We start from the raw sequence: 21,069 nt of genomic DNA on the forward strand, positions 1-21,069 counted from the left end.
CAACTGATCGTTTACGTTATTCATCAGTGATCCAGTTGAATGGTTATTAATTATTTGATACAGTTAATTTCCTGCCGTTCCTACCGAGGCGTCCATATTTGGGACTCTGGAGGAAACTTACCGGTTTCGTTCGGATCTTGTCACACGTCCGCAAGCGTACTGTAAGCTGGCGATCGTTTACAGTTTTAATTACCGTCCGTAAAACTCGATTGTCTCGCGTAAAAATCAATAACTAATTTGACAGATATTGATCGTCCGCGTGTTACCGGGAAGTGACAGAATGAGAGAGAAAAAAAGAAACCATCCCATCGTTTGGTTGCTAATCTCTTTGCCTATCGCGCCATCTGGTGAGCTGGGTTGTTCTGTTTTACCTGCATCAGAGCCTTAAGATAACCTTGGAGACCGGACGCAACCAGCAGCGATCGGATGACACGAATGATGCTCGATTTATTCACACGTTCAACCGGTCTGCACCTGCTCGCGATCACGATCTTACAACGACTGCGAAAGCTTCATCTGCATAAAGTTACACTTCGTGAGACCAAACTTTGCACCTTCTAACGAAAGGAACAAGCTGTAAGTACACGATTCCGGAACCGTTCTGGGAGTAACGTTCACCCAAAGTCACACCTAATTACCCCATGGGCAACAACAAAAAAATGCAAAAGTTAAACGACATCCATGCAAACATCGAATGCAAGGTGTAACCACTCGTTCCCACTAATGGTGACTTCTTCACCTTTACATTGTTGCAAATGAAGTCTTCACTACGCATTACTACCGTCAGTCAAATTGCCTGTACACATCGGCCCACTGTTTACCGGTAATGTATTAGCTTTCGAGATTCGTTTGCACCGTCTGCGAGATTCCTTTCGGGATTCCACGTTTCCACGTTTGCAAACCGCTCGTCGTAATGTACGATTAGTATCATATTCTTTTTGAAATATTATTATCCATGTTCAACCAGCAGCCAGGGGGGCAGCTAGTATGCAAAAAGACACTCCGTGTATGGCGGCAGGATGTCCGAAGGTACAGTAATGTGACTGCATCCAGCAGCTGGTTTCAATCTTCGTACGAGCTTCGTTTACTGACGGAGCCAAACCAGACAGAAAATGTGGTGCGAACGAATAGTGGCCGGTGGTTACGTTTTCCATCAAATGGCACTTGGAAGCAGTGACGTGTGGTGGGGTAACAAAGGAGAAAAGAAAAATAATTATTATCGCACATTAACCTAGAATTATTGCACACGTGGTGATGCGCAACGTTTTGTTGATTGAAATTGATAGGTATATATTGGGATTATGGATTGGATTAAGGATTAAAGATTTTTTTTTAATATTTAGAAAATGTCTATTTGATAAGAAATTAGAATTTGGTATGTAAAATGTATAACGGTTTCATATATCTAACATTTGATCAATACAAAAATCAGGTCGTTGAATGCTACAGTTCATAACATAACTATACAAGCATTTTTTTATTATTAAAATCCAGTGTGAGAAGATACATTGAAATTATGTTGTACAAATTAAGTTCAAAAGAATAAAAAAATATGCTTGCCTCCTAAACCGTAGTATTGATGCATCTTCAATGAGATTTTATTCGGTATTTTCTTAACAAAAACGTCAACTTAACGTGGGGTTTTTAAAAAGAAAAAAATCATCTTAATACACGTGACTTAAATATTAAAATGATCCTAAAATAAAAGGAGCCTCTAAAGCGATTTTATAAAAAATTCTAAAATATTTTTAGTTTAATATATTTAACTCTAATATTTGAACGGTAGTGATCACCTATATTTTATTATTCGTTCAAAAATATACGTTCAGAGCCTTCACAGTAGTTAAGAGATTACAAAAATTTTAAATGGATTGTAATATTGTTTCGTTAACAACACAAATATTCAAGGATTAAGAGTAAATATCAAGGGTAAATATTTAAAGACTAATATTTTAAATCTTATTAATAAATAATTTCCAACATTTTTTTTCAATTTTCTCATTTAATTTTTGCCCTAAAATAAAAAAACAGTGTTATTATAGTTATGCTGCACACTGTAGTTGTAAGATTTATCTCATAATTAATAAGTCGGCATTTCATCTTTATGTCGCTCATTAGCAAATGTTCGCTTGTTCATGGTGGAGGTTTTGTTTATGATATGAACATAATTCGCATGTTTCTTCATCAGATGCGCCATCAAATGTAAGCTTCACAGCAAGCTTCCCGATGTTAATCAGCAACAGAACAGAAAAAAGCCTTCGAAAGGCTACAAAATATCAAAACCCATTCGTTGTGCTATAAATTTGCCAATCGAGTCGTGCTACGAAACGTGATCTGACGTGAGCTTACCTTAAAACAGGTGATGAAAGAGTAGAATTATGACTGCCAAACCACTAGACACAGGCAGGCAGCTATAATTCACTTTCATCGCACTCTCCATCAATCGGGTCATGCGCGCAAAACGTTTGATTTGGACGAGTCAGGCAAATGGACATTTCTTGCGATGGACGCTGCTGTACGATCGGAATCGCGACCGGTTTTCCCCGGTTCGGCTGTAAGTAGGTACATTCTTCCCGTGACGTAATCGAGCGAAAGGATCTGAGAGGCAGTAATGTTTATCTTGTTTCGTTTGTTTTTGTTTGGTAAAATTTGGTTTGGCCTTCAGCTTAGACTGCCGTGCGATAGTGCACGGATAAGCTGAAGAAGTCATTCACCCTTTCGGAGCCCATGAGTTGGATGGATCGATTCGAACATTTTTATGGCTGTTTCAGATAAACTGGAAAAAAGGAAATCCCACCACCGAGTGCCCGGATTTATCTGTAACGGTATTCGTGTTCCAATCATCAATGTTCCCATTCTCACTCTGTTTTCGTTTGTGGTGTATAAAAAGTCCGTTTCGTTGTGTTACAAACTTATGTATTATGGCAAAGTGAAGGTTTGCTGCTGGTTCTCAAAATGCTTGAAGGACACATTTCGGTGAAGATAGCGATGTTTGGTGCGAGACCACCAATGAAGAATTCTATCGATTTAAATCATTTTTAAAGGTGGCAGCAAATGGCACATACTTTAAAATGTTGAAAATGAGAAATTTGCTATAAATATAATATTATAATAACCTACAATTTCATTAAGATAATACCACTATTTAGACGGCTATTCAATTTCATTCGCAATCGTAGCAAAGCTTCCATTTTAGCACATAATTCTAGTGGTTTGATTAGAATCGATCGTTTGCTGATTTTTCCCCAAAAACGGGTATCGCACTCCATTAATATCGTCAACCCATCGCTTCGCATCCCATCAAAAGACTCCGGCAAATAATCATACCTCATCTCGTCGGATCAAAGTGAAACTTAATTATACGTTCCATTAACTTCTGTGGATGCGAGCAGTCACAATAATAATAATAATAATGATAATAAGGGCGCGTCCAGAACATTACTGAATGGCTTCCGAGAAGTGCATCAAACGTTCCTCTGAATGCGATGATTTCCCTTCACATAAATGGTCACACCTTCTGTCAGGGGAAAAGGTGATCGATATTTAGTTCCTCTAACCGTAGGGAGAAATGTTAGAACAGATCAGAAATAAGGGAGAAAAAAAACTCTCATATTACCAGGACATGCGGGATCGAAACATGTAACCTTGTGCGAAATGTGCGTCATGCAAGAGAGCATAACTACAAAAGAGCAATGCACAACTAGCGGCAGTAACTTTAGACAAACATTTACAAAAAAAAAAAAAACAAATCCACCGGGTGTCCATTTTTGTTGAGGTTTTCGTATCGGCAAATCGCCACAAAGTGCAAATCGGCAGCTGAGTGCATCGCAGCTGCTGTCCTTTCGGCGGAAATATGGGGATGAATTACGAGATGTCTCATAACCGATGAGATTGATGTAATAAGCAAAAAATCCTAAAGGTAGCTCCAAAACCTCATAAAAACATCACCAATAACTCAGAACAGTTGAAAATTGAGACTTTTATTTGATGAGATAAGATGAGATGTAACTGTCACTCCGCAGCCCAAACGTCAAACAGGGCTGATCCTTGTGGTTTTTGGTTGAAAGTTGATCTAGCCTATAAGATCATTCGTTACAAACCAGGAGTTAAGATGGAACATTGTTGGTCGCTTCTAGGTAGGTACGTAAATCTTCAAGCAATTGGCATTTCAGTCGCGCTTATCGTTATTATTAACCAGACTTCAGTTCCGTGATTCACCCACTCCCTACCTGCTTGGTATTTATTTTTCTCTAGCAAATTTGTCATCTTTCTCGCAGCAATTCACAAATAGCGATCCAAAGGCAAGATCCACTGCCGACCCGGACGCCTGTCAACGGGTCGTCAATCATGCGCTACGAAGCATTCGATGGCGCTGCGAAGTGCGGACCTTCCTGGTCGCGTCTGGTCACGCGGCATCACTTCCTGGCCGGTTGTCTTCGACACACTCTCCGCAACCGGGGGTGAAAGTAAACGCACACGCATGTTGCGAATGTACCCTTCACAGACACTTCGGAGCGGTTGCGTACCAACCAATCGGGGACATTACGCCTTGTGTGAGGTGTTTTTCTTCGACGCAACTGCTTCAACTGAAGCGATCATTTTTGTCTCGAAATTTTCCGAATGGTCATCGAACTCAACATTTGTTGGGTGCGTGAAAATGCTCGAAAAGACGCAGAATATTCCTTGCGAAACTTTCCGCACGCATAGCTTCTGTGGCAAGTGAACGGAAGGAAGTAAGACGGGAGGCACACTGGTAAGCCCTGTGGTGAGAACCCGAAAATATCTTCCTTCAATCCAGTCGGTATAGAGTGATGTTATCCGTACCCGTCGACACCCTTACATGGGGATCGCCAAGACGCATATTACACAATACGGTAAGTGCATCGTTCTTATCGCATTACGACAATCGTTTTCACCGTAAGCGATATCAACCGAGCCGAACGAATGGTAATCGGAAATCTATTGAGTTTGCCTTTGTGGCCACTCCACATTCCGTGACTTTCGCAAAGGAATCAATTTGTGGTTTTGCTGGTGCGTAAAAAAATGTTCCCCTGCTTTGTTTTGTCCATCATGCGATACCATGCAGCGGCCATTTCCACAAGGAGTGAAACCGGGTCCGATCCGATGCTTTGCGTTTTCCACATCCTCTTATTCGCTAACGGAGTTTTGCGTTCGCTTCCTTCATAGGTTGAACGTTAGTTGCGTTTCGTTCCCCTAAATATTGAATGTTGCGTTAGTGTTTGGGAAGGGAAATGAAAGGACAGATGGAAGAATAACTCACAAACACAAATAGAATGTTTTCCCCGATTTGTTATAGGAGTGCATAATGTGATCTAAAATCATGAGGAAGTGTGTAAAAATGGTTGGGAAATTAGCATACATTCGCAATACTTTGGGGGGTTGGTTGGGATCGATGATTTGCTGCATTTAATAGACCCTTAATTTGATAAGGTTTACGAAATTAAAGCATCTTATCAACAGGGCGTCATATTTATTAATCTGGCCTACTTATCGGCTTAGGAGTTTTATTTTATTATGAAGAAATTCAATATCTTAGGCCCTTCTACCTTAATAAAAAAAATCAATATCCCAATATCAACATCTTGAGGATGTCGTGAGTATTTTTGAAAATATCTGACATATAAAATATGTTCACAATAAACCACGAAAAATCTTGGAAAAATGTTTACAAACACCCCAAAACATATGTTTTTTTGTAATACTTGCTATCTTTTCCAATCAACTCTATCCAACTGACAGGTAGATATGCAAAATTTGCATACAAATTTACATATCTGCCATGTTTAGTTTCGGGTTGCTTAGGTCGGTCACGCGGCTACCATCCACATTCATCACATTCACGTCCATTTCTCCGTGTGGGTGTAGCTATAATGTTGCTATAATTTCACCCCAAAACATCATTCATTATCACCTAAACGATTCACCCGTTTTGGGGCTGGTTTGGGGTTTGATTGCACAGCAGGAAACCATGGGATTCTCACATTTCTCCAGAATGTAACGCCTTAACCAAGCTGGTTGGACATCCTCGGTTTGCGTACCAAGGGCGCTTCCGATTACTACGACCCTATAAGCTATCATAATCCGTGGACGTGTTGCCTGCTTAAAATTCATCCACCTATTGATTGGTGGGCATCGAATATTTTGTTCCCCTTCCTATCTCTAAACCGGGCTGATTCACGGTTCCGGGGTAGACCTCGAACGACGCAAATGCTAGCCGCTTCTGGTGACTTCTGCGATCGGTTCGACCGTGCATCGAAAGTGCATGTTAAACGATATCCGTCCATTGTGTCGCCCATTAAAGGCCCCATCCGTTGGGGGTTGACCCGCGACCGTGGGGATTTATCTTGCGAGTTAATTACCTATGTAAATTGGTCGATTAGTTGCTTAAACCGTTACTATTGAACTATCGGGATGGGAATATACAGGAAGAACGGAAGAAGTAAATCTGGAGCAGTCCCGTTTAGTTGGCCATTTGAAGTTTGTGTCTGTGTGTGTGTGTGATGATATTTGGGGAAAGTGGGCGCCTTGCTTTAAACACTATTCTACTCCCTAACCTTGGTCGGTGTCAAAAGCATCGGTTAGCGGCGAGCTCTGACATGATATCAGACGGTGATACCGTAAGCTTGGCTTGACCACGGACCATCCTTCTTCGCTACTTCACGCATCATTATCAAAATAGACAAAATCCACAATTTTATTGCTTCTCAGATTATCGGAGCTACTTTGTACGGAGCGGATCTTTACGACTACTAAAAGGCAAACAGAAGAAAGTTTAAGATTTTCTCAAAATTATCAAAAACACACACGTGATGCTTTTCCTATTAGTCATAAAAATCTTTATCAGTGATGGTTACCCTTCGACATGAGTTCGGCGATATTGATTTCACATTTTTGTTTTAATGACAAACTATTATTGGTTGATGCCGGTGGTCGTGTGCCCGAGAGAAATACTTAGCTACGGTTTTATACACGATGAATAAATTTGTTTTTTATATGTTAATGTTGTTTTATTTGGTACTTAAATTGGAAACATTTGCAATAATAAATTTTATGTATAAAAAACATTCATCCAGGTTAAAAAGTAAAATATTTTGTTTAAACTTTTAACTCTAAAAAATGTTGCGTTTTTAATTTACCAATTTACTGTTTACAAATTGAGGAATTCGAAAGTTTTTTTTGGCGATTATTTCTTTAAGTTTTTTTTGGGCAAATTATTTTTAATTGTGTCTAGGTTCTTCGAATTACTGCCCTTTCGTTGGCACGTACCGAAAAAAGCATATATTAGCAACAGGTAAATATTAAATGTTGTGACACACATATTTTAATGCTTTATGACCGTAATCTAAGCATTGTTTGCATGAGTCAGTAATTATTACCGTCTGCGAAGCGACCCTTTTATGGTTGGTTGAGTGCCACTCGAGCGCCGGTATGCCCTTTGAATGCGTTTGTGTGTGCAATCATTTCAACCCTTTTTTATTCTTATAGCCATGTCATACTGTATCGCATGTCGCCCGTACAGTTGTGTGGGATGATAATTGAGAACATAGGTGGATTATCTCGCTCAGTCAATATTTAGCAACATAATCCGACGATAAGCGTGTGGCAGCGGTGAAAGTGCAGTTTGCTTTAGTACATTGTTATGGTATGTTCTGTTCAAAATTGTGTTTCATGTGTAAAGAAAATGTTTAAATACACCACAAAAACAATAGTGTACAGAGAATTTAATGTAGCTTGATTCATCCTATAAAAACGTATCTTAATGTCAACCAATTTCTCAAACTTTATTTGTCAATTTAATTTCAAAACAATTACCATTAAATTCCTTTTGATTTCGACTGACTGTACTGACTATCTAATTGTATTTTGCGATAGCAACTATAAAACATGTAAAAGGTTAATTACGCTTGAAGTAATACGAGTACAATCACATGTTGTATGTTCTTTTTTGTCTTTTTAAACAGTTGATCTGCATAATTCAAACACTTGTCTCCCATTGCAGCAACAATAACGTGTCGATACACAATATTTATTGGGTCACGCAAAGTGGCTTTTTTCTTTCGCTTTAATAGGTAAACATTCGCATATCAGCTGGTGAACCGTTCGAACAGTGCAAAGCGGTGATTTAAACAGCAAACCACCAATGTTTAGCGAAAAAACCAGGAAAGCCACTTTGGCTATGGCTTTCTGTTTCGGTTAATGGTCACGGTAACGGTATTTTTACTTAAAAATTCCATTTTTTTTAGCGAAAAACCTGGATTACGTCTTACCCAGCCCACATCAGAAAGTGTTCTTGAACCTGTTTTATTAACTCATTCTTTGCTTTCTTTTTGCTTGCTTACTCTCACCAGTGGTGCTGATGGTCGTGATATTTGATTAATCTTTTTTGTTTTATGTTTTACACTCGTTTTTAAGGAGCAGACTACACACTTTTAGTGTTTTGTTTGTATCTTTCTGTTAACTTTGTGTATATTTAGCTAAGAATATCAATGAGGTGTAGTGATTTTTATCCATCTTTTTACACAAAATGTTTGTGTTTGTTGCATAAAAAATTAAGGAAATTATTTGTATTTTGTTCTATTTTGTTGTTTTAAATACAAAACATTACATTCCTGTTCACCGAGAGCAATTTATTATAGCTTCACTGTTTATGTAAATGTAGCATGTACTCCCGCTCGCTATTCAAACTGTCATTCTTTCAACATTCGAACACGAATTGCTCACACGAACATTGCTCATATATCCTTCGGCAATTTGGGCTGTACGCAACCGGACATTCAAGAATTCAGCTAAACGAGTAGTTTCGTTTCGAGAGCGAAACCCCAAAAACAAAAACGATGAAATTTCGCCGATCGTCGAAAGGTTTTCTTTTGCGTCTTTTTGTGCGTCAGGTGCTTAACCGTGAAGGGCGGCAAACTTCAATTACATCCCCGTAGAGCATGTACTGACAGTTGTAAAATTTATGGCAACCGGAGAAAACGAACCAGCAAGAAGTCACCAGATATATTTTTCAACCGATGAAACACTATCACTACAGTTGTTTTTTCGTGCTTTTTGTATGTTTGTTTATGATTTTGATTAATTAAAATATTTTTTTGTATTTAGTGCAAATAAATAATATTAGTTTCAAAACTAGTAAAATGTGGATTTATGTTTTCAAAAGGTAGATTGAATCGCAAAACATATATTGAGGATAATTATAATAAATCGTTTTAAAATTTACCAGGTTTATCTCCTCAAGATGTTGTAGTAATATAGCTTACCTGAAACGAAAACAGAGAACAACAGAATTATTTTTTTAATTTTCACACGTTTACATGACGTCACGTTATTTTACGTAAATATGTTTTTGAAAAATGGAAGTTGTCAAGAGATTTTGCGCAATGGAAGACGCCATGATCGCAACAGCAACAAAGACTGTGACTTTGAAATATTTAAAAGATTTTAGCGCCGTATCGGATGCATCAAGAAACTTTTTGAGATTTTAAATTAAATTATCCAGTTATTTGAAATAATCCTAGTCCTGTTTGCTATTTGCATACATTAAAACGTATCCAAAGATTAAAACTAAGAGTTCTCAAGAATGTCAAAACATCAATTATTCGAAATTTGTATTTGTATTTTATGTAATGTAATGTGCAATGTCTGTCATGTATTGTATCAATTTGTTATCATATCTTCAAGATAATTTCTGATGTCTGATGTGCCATAATAATTTTTAAATTAATTTTCTAGTAAAAACTGCAAAAATTATTTATTGCGTTTATCATATCCGCTATAGAACTAAAAGACATAATTTTAAATTAAAAACAAACGATACCCGCCGAGAATTGGCCCAAAAAACTCCAACATGCGCAACATGTACAAACACGTGCAGTTGAGATTCTCGCACGACGCAGCAGGATTCCTTTCCGAGGATCCGCAACCCGACCGCAACCGGCTGGTTGGAAAATTCCAACGTCGCGCCAATTTCACTTATCACGATCATGAAATCTTGCTTTCAAGGGTAATCACGACCAATTACGCATGTGGCCGGAGTACTTCACTGAGGCATGAGGTATGGCATCGATGTCGCTCAGAGATATTCAAGCGCCATCTAAAAAGTGAAATGATGTTTTTTTTTGGTTTGTTTGAATTTTTTTGAAAAATACCTTACTTGGTAAGGTGTTCATCCAAGGGAAGTTTTTTTAAGACCAAATTGCCATTGGCCCCGTTGGCGACAAAATCCATGATCCCCACCGATCAGCTGCGTCAGCCTGTCCAAGTCCGGCCGGGAATCAACGATGACCGTGAAGAGTTTACGAGTTAAGGTTAAGGTTATGTCCTGCTAAGCCAATTGAACGCCATGCCCTCGCATGTTTGGTCATGTACCATCACCGTCTCCACCCGTAAGCAATTGTTCGACACAACATGGTTTCCAGTTTTTTGTTGCCAAAAAATCTCGTTTGGCAAACGAGCGAAGAAGAATCGTTCGTAAAACTGGTTCCCCTTTCTTTGGCTGGCAAATTGGCTAAATTGGTCAAGTGCGCCACAACCTCAAGACACCCGTACGAGCTTGTTGGGATGTTGTCGAAGATGTTCGCTTATGGCTTTTATTGAATCGAGCCTACCGTATGCAGACTTATTTTTCATACGCATTAGCATATCTTTATGTTGCTCCAAGTGCACAACTTAGTACCCGTCTGCCGAGATCTGTTTTCGATACTGTCGCCTAAGGTGATGAACGCATCTTCATATTTATCTCCGTCCTTCTACTGGTAAGATACTTTGCACATCATCAACGAAAGGCGGCACTCGTTATGTTTGACGATCAAGCAATGTTTCAGAGATCATAAAAGAAGCAAAAATCTCCTAAAAAAAGTATTTGGATTTTCTCACTCCTGATAGGCATCGATCGAAGCTGGTCCAATCGATCACATCTCATCTTACTTACCTTCCGATCTTTCTTAATCGATCTGAACGCGTAATAAGCGCTTACCTGGGGTAGCTCTGTTTATTTTGCCATCCATTAATGTATGCGTTCGGTCATGGACAATTAGTGAGAAAATCCACAACGTGCGGTAAAGGGTAAATGATATGTAATTTAGAAAATTATTCCTTGCTCACTTCGAAACGGGAAGATCAATGGGCGTACTCAGTTTGCCGGTGGAAAGTGCCAGTAAGTGGAAAACTGATACTTTTAAACCAATGCATAACATGCAATATTCCGTTAGTTAACACACCAGTATTAAGTAATTAAAGCGATCAAAATGGATCTGATTGGAAAAAGGAGAAGAATTTCAAAAATAAACTTCATGCCATTTTGGGTACTTTTTATGCTTCTGCAAATATCTCTTACCGTCGCGTTGGTTCGGAACAATTCATGTCAAAATTGACGTTAAATAATTATCATTTGCTTCACATCATGGAGTGCGCAGAAATTATATTCATTTAGCAGCCTTTACTGGGCGGTGACCCAGTGTAAATTGTGGTGTATAGTAAAGGATGTCCGATGCCTTGAGGTATTGAGATGAATTGAGTTTTTAACTCGTGAAAGCGTTTCTCACCATTTACCTGGGCTAGCTTTGCCAAAATGATTTTGTCACCATGCAATGAAGCATCCTCTTGCGGAGTTCCTACACTATCTCCTCACGTTGTAGACCAAGTGTCGTTTTACGCAAGCCTCTCCCAAGGTTCGATGATTTATGGTTGGAAAAGACACGTTGCCTTCATGCCTTCGCTGCAGAGTTGCTACTTGGTTTGTCGTTCCTTTTCGCCTTACATTGCCGATCGTACTGTAATTACTCATGGTAAGTACACTCGGTGACTTCACTACCGTGTTGGCACCATTCGGCTCTGGTGAGGTCAGGTGCTGCTGTGCCGACTCAACCGAATCCGAACTGCAACAATGTATTGCCACCCCGAGGATGGTGCGAAACTGAGCGATAAGCGTAGCATCTAATGATTCTCAGCTCGATGAAGTGCGAAAGTTCAGTGAAATGTTCAACTGATAGCAGCTAGCTGACCGACATGCGTTTCCAGGAAATGATTTTGTGTAGGTTATGGCATAAATAACTCGGACCTGGAGCGCCACAAGGGAGGTTCGATCAATTTAGTAAAAGAATGTTTTTTTTTTTGGAATCCAGTAAACAGCTTTCCCTGCAGCTGTCTAAATTATTACAAGCAATCGATTAAGGATTTCATTTACAATGCTCCGCAACAGGACCAAAAAACGGAACACAACTGCATCAGTAAGTGCCGCATGTACGAACCTCTGTACTTTCTGAGCGTGAAGTAAGACATTTGCCATAATTGCATAATATCGATACGCTTCGTTGTTGCGGCCCGTTCCTTTCTCAAGTTTCGCTCAGTAAACGAAAACTGTTTAAATACTTAAACGGCACCGGTTTACGCCGGTAAAAGCGGCATCAATTTACGAACGGCTTGTTTGGGCATTCTGTTCTTGTCTTAATGCCCCACAGGGGCAAACTTTTGTTTTTGTTCTTAAGTGAGGTTTTTAGTTGCATGGTCATCATCATCACCATTTTGACGGAAATATCGACATCGGCAATCGTGACTTTTGGATTAAGAGCTTATTAAAGAGCCCTTTTTATAATAGCAACCTTCAGCATCGTCGATTGCAGCGCCTTATGTTTCGCTCCATATTATGCTGCATACGCAACGATACCGGGGAGGTTTAGTCTCCTTTTTAAACTACGCCCACCAGCGTGATACGATCTTTGACATTGTGCATGTGATTTTTCACATTTTTCACAAGGTAATATTTTTAACTTCCAAATCAGATATCGTATACCGGTTGGAGAATTGACAGTTAAAAATGGAAAAGTTATGGTAGTAATTCGATACATTTGTCAGATATTCCAGTACGTGGTGATTATTTCCTTTTCGAAGGTTTTTTTTCAAAACCTTAAAGCTCGAATAATGTAAAAGAACATTAAAAGGAGCAATCGTTCCACACGCATGGTAGCATCGATTAACACTCTAATTATGATGTTTCCGTTAGCGGACCAAAAAACGAAGGAAAACTCCTTTACTTGGAGCAAAATAACGAACTCACCCTTCAACCCAGAGAAGCAAAGGATTCCGAATTTTGGAATTAATTTATCGTGCGCATTGTAATGTGTGTGGTTGGAATGAATGAAAATATCAGCATCACGCCAAGAGTCTGATTAATCATGATGTGATTTTAAACTTAAAAAAAAGTAGAAGCCATATGAAAGTGTGTCGAGAAAAATAAAAGTCCCCAACCGGCTTGATCGAGATCGATTGGTTCACGACAGGCGACACATGATTCGAGCGAACATGAAACAACCCGGAATAAGTTCACCGATCGAGATGAAATGACCATGCAATTTAGTAATTTATCAATTTGCAGACATTTTAAATGGTGTGCGTGTGTAAGAATGTTTTTTTTTTGGGGTTTTTTTAAGTCACGTGAGCTGTATATCGATACAGCTCACGCGTGTATGTCCAAATTATTCGTAATGATGCAAAAACGATTAATGTGCGCATACATTAACGCAAACGGGTTTCGAAGATAAAAAATTATTTGACGCAAAACTTCATAATGTGATACGCTTTATGAGTATATTTTTGAACGAGAGTTGATTGAAAGGGTTTCAAATATGACACTAAAGACTGTAAGAGAACAAAAACAAAATCGTAAAGAGATTAACAACCGACACGGAATGTGACTTCAGCTTTAATGATCATTAATATGAACATTCTTCGCATACATGTTTTGGATTTCGCGATCGCACTTATTTCCAATCAATTAATGGCAATTAGTTTCTCAGACTGATCAATCAAAGAATTCACTGCAAAAATGTGACCGTTTCGTTCGCCTTACCATTATGCTTTTCGATCATGCTAGGAGTAGTGATGGGTAATGAATCGGAGTAATCCGACTCCGAGATACTCCGGAGTAACTCCGGAATTATTACCGAACGGAGGAATCCACTTAGCTGCGCCCGGCCACTAACCGAATTTGAACCCGGAGTTAAAATCGGATATTTCTCCGAAGTTAACTCCGGAGTGTTCAGGTACCAACTCCGGAGTAGTTCGGAGTCCACTTTGAAGTAATTAGGCCGGAGATACTCTGGATTAAACCGGAGTAATAACTCCGAAGTTATGGAGTTATTCCGGAGTTATTCAGGAGTTATTCCGATGTTACTCCGGAGGTAAATTCGGATTAATCGGGCGTAATTACTTCGGAGTATGCTCCGGTATTTATACGTCGGAGTCGGAGTGGATTCATGAATCCATTCCGGAGTTCCCACCACTAGCCTAGGATGTGGCACACGTCGTAGATGGCGCAGGCGCCTTGACGTCAGCCTATATATTCTATTGCTGGCAATTAAAACTTGTCGCAGTGCATGTGGTGACTATTGAGATAAGCCAAAACATTGGAATGTCTAAGATATTGATTGATTTCTTCTATTGCATGTTTGCGTGCGTGTTTCATCGATCATCAATTTAAATCAACACACGATCTCCTTGCAATGGACGAAAATATTGCCGGGTATAACAAATTTCATGTACATAATATAAGCTGTACAATTAGTTCAATAAATTATCGTTTAACTAGCTAATTATGATTGATAATAGCCACCGATCACCGGTTGAAAGTAACGTAAGTTATCGCTAAACGATATTAAATTACATTAATTTCCCATGCCTCGAGGGAGTGTCTTGGATAAAATCTGCTTTTATTTGCAATCACACCAAACCAATTCAACACCCAGCCGTGTATTAATTCCATCAATCATTCAGTAGTTCCCCATTCCTCAAGTGCAGACGGATTGCGCAATCGGCAACCGAAAGTCGCGTGTGCAAGACTGCTTGCGACTTAAAATGCATTTTTTTTGGTTTGTTTGCTTTGTACATTCACACGATAAGAATTGATGATGGCATGAGAATGTGGAGCAAAACGTGAAGAAGAACAGTAAAGAAAACAAAAGATTTAAACGTACATCAGACAGTGTGTACAAAAATCCGTCCAATGACACTGACAAGTGGTGGAGAACTTGACCTACCTTAAGTCGCCACAAATTCGCTGACTTGCATCGGTGTACATCGGGGGTTTAGATTTCTGTTTTTTTTCATTGCGGCCATCCATATCTCGCAAGCGCATTTTTGTTTCCGCTCCACGCCCGCTGATGCAACGTCATTGGGGGATTGCGCGTCATTCAGGGAATAACTCAAACACACACAGTCGTCGTCTAAAGTGGAAGACGACTGTGCACAATTTGCACCGTAGCGTGAGAACGTGCCGTCTAGCAGGTACCCCTTGTTTGATGACTCTGCATCAAAGCTATCTCCGGGGAGGCTATCGTTTTCAGTAGCAAAGTGCAGTTGCAGCAGGGGTTTTGCTACGGGACACACCGGTGCGCTGATAACACACGTCACCGTTTGGTGTTAACTGTCATTTCGTTGACACCTGACTTAAAGCTTCTGCACGCGTCTTGCGTCTTTAAGCAATTTAAGCTAGCTAAAAAGCATCTTTTAAGAGTTAGAATGGTACATAGTTGCTTCACTGAAGTGTTCTTTCAAGCTTCTGACATATCTAAAGCATCCGGGATTAAATGAAACAGCTTCACGAGAGCATCCAGCTGTCAGCTTTCGGGTTTAAGCTAATAATCTTTCTCTATTCTCCTATCCGTTTATCATTGCAGCGATTCTACAGCGGACAACCGTCGGGATAGGACAGATCAAAATTCAAGCCGTTGCGACGTGTCTGTTCCTCTGCATGGACACCTGCGGTAGCGTCTACGGTTCGGTAAGTACAGTACGGGATGACGCCGATCACAACGGTCGGCTTCATTATCATACCGGTTCTGGTATCGATTAGACGTTCATTAGGTAAAGTGCGGCGCTACATGTAGCTAATGATACAAACTGCCGATACCTGAGGGGTAACCCTTGTATAACGCATAAGCTTGTCTTGATATAATGGGCATAAGGGACACGTTCATACATACAGCGCGCAGCAGAACTATTTGGATATCGAGTTTCTTGCGATTTATTCGAAATTCTGAGGAGATCTGAGGAGAAAATAACTGATTTTTGAACACAGAACATATACAGAATCCATTTCTATTCGTTGACTTCTATCGATCTCCTCGTTTATATATATGTTCCCTCAGGATTTTAAGTATATTGCAAAAAATTAAGTGTACATATAGTTATGTTACACACTGTACCTGAAATACTGACAAAAGTGTATCTCACCCTTCGAATTTCTAACGCAAACTCTCGGCGGATTTTGTCCCCTAATGCAAGATCTTAGTGTTTTTAAGGAACTCTCTGGATTTTTTCCTTATTCACTCTTGAAATGTAAGAAATACGCACTTGAGCAGCATTCAATTAATTCCACCTGGCAACACTCAAGGTATTTTTGTTGTATACAACTGTCCTCACGTTCCAGGCGCCACCAATGAATTTTATGTGCGCTTGTGTGAGTGTGTACATTCAATTCCAACGTATTCGATTGTTCTCAGGTCTAGAGATCAATCGACCGCTTATCTTCGATCTAAATATTTGATCAAACCTTTTCTTTTTGTTGCTCCCTCCACCAAACACTGTTTATGAGCCTATCGCCATCATTTGAAGGTATTTAAAGGGATTTGATATTGTTCGGAAAATGGAGCCTCAACCTTCCGGACTCTCCTGCCGCCCTGGATGAGCTGGGAAAGGTTTTGTAAGAGAAAAAGGATTTAATTTATGTCCACCGCCACTGCCCACACGTCCATCCTGACTATTAGAAATCAATAAACCTTGGTGACGCCTTGGTGACCCCCAGACATTACGCCCATCGGTTTGGAAAGTCCTGTAAGAGCACGCAGCATCACGCTGCGGGAGAATACAGAAAAAGCGACATTCCAGATTTTGTTTTCTTCTCTCTGGACATCCACGTGTTCTCCCCTACCCCGCCAGGGATCCTGCTGCAAGTTGTTCCTGGGAATTGGTATCAACTTTGTACAAAGTTCCTGATGAAGTCCTACCCATGCTTAACGCCACGCTGCTGCCCTGCTCAAGAGATTCTTGCTGAAGCGTGTTTTAATTTCGGATAATGGCCCAAAAGGACCCATCCACCACCGGGTCCGGCATTCACACAGGATCGGACCGGTTCCTTTCGGTTCGGTTGCGTGCTGCTTCTCTTTATCTTTGGACGAGATTTCCCATACCCCTGGCTTGGGTGACAAAAGAAAGCCGGCCGGCCGGCCGGTTGATTATTCGGTACACAACGGTTACACTTCAATGCATTGGATGGACTTTTGTTTTTTCCTTTTTTCACTGCTTCTAAATTTTCGCACACCACCAGGACACGATGTTTAACCTATCGAAAGGTCAGTGACCTATTCCAGGAAAGTTCACGTTACCGGCAGCAAGAGCAGTAGGCTTTTTAATTCCATCCGTATTTTTTGTGACCTAGCACAACTCCCTGCCGTGCTTTAGAGTACTTTTTTATGTTATATTTTGCTGCCCTTGACAGCTTATTTCGGTTCCCCGTGGTAGGGATGCTTCATCCAGTTATGGTGGATTGAATTTTTAATTTACAAACTTTTGTTATACCGCTGTTCCTTTCGGTGGATTGAAAACGTTGGCCAAATTACTTTTGCACTCCTAGTGTCATTTCTTCTAGTCCCCAACATATTTAAAAATGCATGTTAGCGTTGAAATCTCTTTGAAAAAATAGGCATTTTTAATACACTTACGTACTTTCCACAAAGATTACTCTCAAGCTGGATTTCTACAGCTTTCATAGTGAATGAGTCGTTGTGCGACTTGCATAAGTAGTTGCAAGGGTTTCGGAACGTTTAGCTGATCGTTTGGGAAACTCGTTGCAACAATGCATGTTACCTTGTTGAGAATTAAATAACTTGTACACTGTAATTGAACATCTGCTTGAAAACAGAATTGGAAGAAAGTGTTGAAGAAGATATGTCTTTTCACAGCATGACTCGGTGTTAGTTGCCTGATCATGTAACACATTCCACCTATTGAACATCGATTAACTTCCGCGTGTATGCTTTTGTTTGTCAATTTTCACACAACACTACCACCGAATAGCTGACAGCTTACCGCCTAATGCCCTAAAATGGGACAATAATGGTAGGATGGCAACGCTGTAGCCCTATTATTTGGGGCGTCAGAAAAGTTGAACCAAGAAAGTGAAAGTTGCTACTTCGCATACTTCGAACTATTGTGCTGACCTATAACGATCTTTTAAGGCCCATCAGTGGACGTTACGGTACGCAATGCGTGGCTGACAAATTGCCACAATTTCGGACTCGATTTATACGTCCATAGTTTCGGTCCGAAGATTCATCCATCTTAATAAAAACATCCCGCCTGTCGGTTGCGGCACGCGCGTCAAGACAACTCAACATGATTGGTACATTTTTTTAAGGTTGTTTCGTGTTCTCACCTTCCACGCCAAAGCCGTGTGATAAATCTGTCAATGCAAATGTGACAATAAGGGGACAAACTTGACTTACTTCCGAGTTGGGGGCAGATCTCCAACTCTGTAAAGTAAACCAAATCGGACACGGACATATATTCTACCAAAGACCCTTATCAACGAATGGAACCGAAATCCGGCAAGCCCTTGAATGGGAATAAATTACTGCAACTGTATGCAGCGTGTCAATAAAAGAAAACAGTGAAAGAGGGTTGCACCATCGTTTTTTTGTGATGGTACGAGACATGTACAGTTTTATGGATTCAATTAAGCGGATACAAATATCACACGCTAAATGATTTGTAGCACTCCAGTTGACCGATCTGTAACGGTAATCATAAACATCCATGAACGTTGACATTGTGTAGCACGGAGATTGTTGGGAAAATATGTGTTTATTAACTTTCCCCTTCGGCAGTGTTTTGTGTCATTTAATTCTTGCCTAAAACACAAACACAAAAAGATAAATAAATACATTTCTTCAACATCCCTGAGGAATTCTTACGCGAAGGATGGGTTAAGAACCTCCAAGAACTTGAACGGGAAGAGATTAAATTTGTAACTTTTATTGCACAACTAATTAAGCTGATTGCATATGCGTGTTATTTCCATTTACTTCGCATAAAACGCATAAAAACATCATCAATTCGCTATGCTCGACGATCGGTCGCAACGGTATCCGAAAGTACCCGAAACAGTTATGACAGTCGCTTAATTTAAACAATTCTCTACTGATGAGGACAATGCCGTCCACCACACCAAAGTGCATTTGGTGGAACGAATGGCGACTGGCGAACGTCCGGAACTCAGCCAAAAGACTCTGTCACTCTGAATTAGTGTTCAGACGGAACACTGCGCCCGGCCAGCTAGTAAGGGGTTGATATTTTTCCCCGCTCTAATCGGGCATCCGTATCACACCCGGATTGGCTTCTTCGACTTTCTCTAAACTTTCGCTTTCAACAACGGCACGGGGAATGGATCGCCAGGTTCGGAGACGCATCTCCTCGTAGTCGTAACAAACTGATGGGCATGGTACGATGATTAGAATATTAATCTTCAGATGAACCATATCAGTGGCCGGGTACGGTGGTGGTCTATGCATTTCGATGAATAATGCCTAGAATGCCTAGGGTTGGACGGTTTTGCTGTCGACCGGTGCCGAAGGGTGACAATTTTTTGATTCGGCGCACCCTCAAATGATGATTGACAACTTGTATGCGCTTAGTACGGTTTGTCTAGCGTTCTGACACTGGCGCAGAGTTCATTCGCATTCTGTTAGAAAACACCCGGGGAACAAGTGCAATAACCGGACAGTGAAGTTAGTGTCATGTCTAGCGTAGAATTTCCGTGTAGCAGAAGCAGTTTGATTGAAATTGATATCTTTATGAGAGTGCATTATGCCGCCCAAAAGTGTAGGGAGCTTCTACGACCGGACAGTGTTCCAGCGTTCCTGGGAATCTTAGTTTTATCTTTCGTTCCCCGTCCATACAAGGCGCATGCCACGTGAACGCCACTTCACGAAAAAAAACTGAAATCAATTAAAAGCGTGCCTCTTCGAATACCGTTTAATGAAATTGACTTTGAGCTTTGCCGTTGATTAGCGTGACTAATGCGTGACTAAGTCCTGGAACGGTCGATGCATATGTTTATCGATTCTTCAAATGCTCTTCTTGCACTTCCTAGAGCCTTTAGAATGGAAATTCTTAATGGAAGGAACGAAGTATCGAGCTCTTTTTTGGTAGCTTAAAGGAAATGAAGCAAAAATAATCATTTTATAGGACAGGTTGTGATGATTTGTTGGGTGAATACTGTTTTTCTCAGGAACAGTGTAAAAACTGTTCTTATGCTCTGTTTCCCAAGACATCAAATGAACAATCGCCGTATTTTCAGCACTAAATGTCCCGTTACCGTGGAATGAGAAACACATTTTATGATCGATATGTTAAGCCCCTTTCACTTTGACCATAAAAATATATGATTGTGGCAGAAAGTCTTGCCGATCGTACGTATGATACTGATGTACGTTAAAACGATCACATTGGAGTTTTGTTTTATTAGTTAACGTAACTTCATTTCATTAACGTATATTTTTGTTATTCGTTTGGTTCAACCACATTGTTGATATTGATGAGTTAATTTTGAGGAAATGCCAAAACAATAATTCAGTGTATTAACTCTCATATGACATATATACGCAATTGACGAACAGCTTCAGCACTAATCATAATGCTAATTGAAGCGTACAATACAAAACCAGACCTTCGGGAGGACGATTGCATCGAATGTGCACTTCCTGCACTAAGAAACAAGTGTTAATATTATTGATTAACATCATTAACCCGATAAAGCACTCTCTCTCCCAGTTCAACTTGTGTGACATTCTAGCACTTTCGAGTGCCGCTGCACACTGCCGCACCTTCGAACAGCCATGTCACGGCCGTTAGTTCTGTCATTTTGTCGCTTTTCTCCTTTCTTTAAAAAAAACCCGATCAACCGTTCTTCAATCACCCTTTTGCCGGCCATCCATGCGTACAGGACGAACGGTCAACCAAAGGCCGCCAGACCTTGAGACCAAGGGTTCACACCCT

General features: G+C 40.2%; 1 protein-coding gene across 5 annotated transcripts in view; it reads left to right on the top strand.

Annotated features, from left to right (window-relative positions):
* LOC125761262 (uncharacterized) overlaps positions 1 to 21,069 on the top strand; it is a 60,746-nt gene that overhangs the window by 19,359 nt on the left and 20,318 nt on the right. For all 5 annotated transcript variants that reach the window (XM_049422226.1, XM_049422227.1, XM_049422223.1 and 2 more), the window contains one exon: positions 15,693 to 15,796. In XM_049422226.1, coding sequence (XP_049278183.1) covers positions 15,693 to 15,796 — 104 coding nt within the window. The remainder of the gene's footprint in view (positions 1 to 15,692; positions 15,797 to 21,069) is intronic.

This window comes from Anopheles funestus, chromosome 2RL (genome assembly GCF_943734845.2).
Source record: "Anopheles funestus chromosome 2RL, idAnoFuneDA-416_04, whole genome shotgun sequence".
NCBI classification, from domain to species: Eukaryota; Metazoa; Arthropoda; class Insecta; order Diptera; family Culicidae; genus Anopheles; species Anopheles funestus.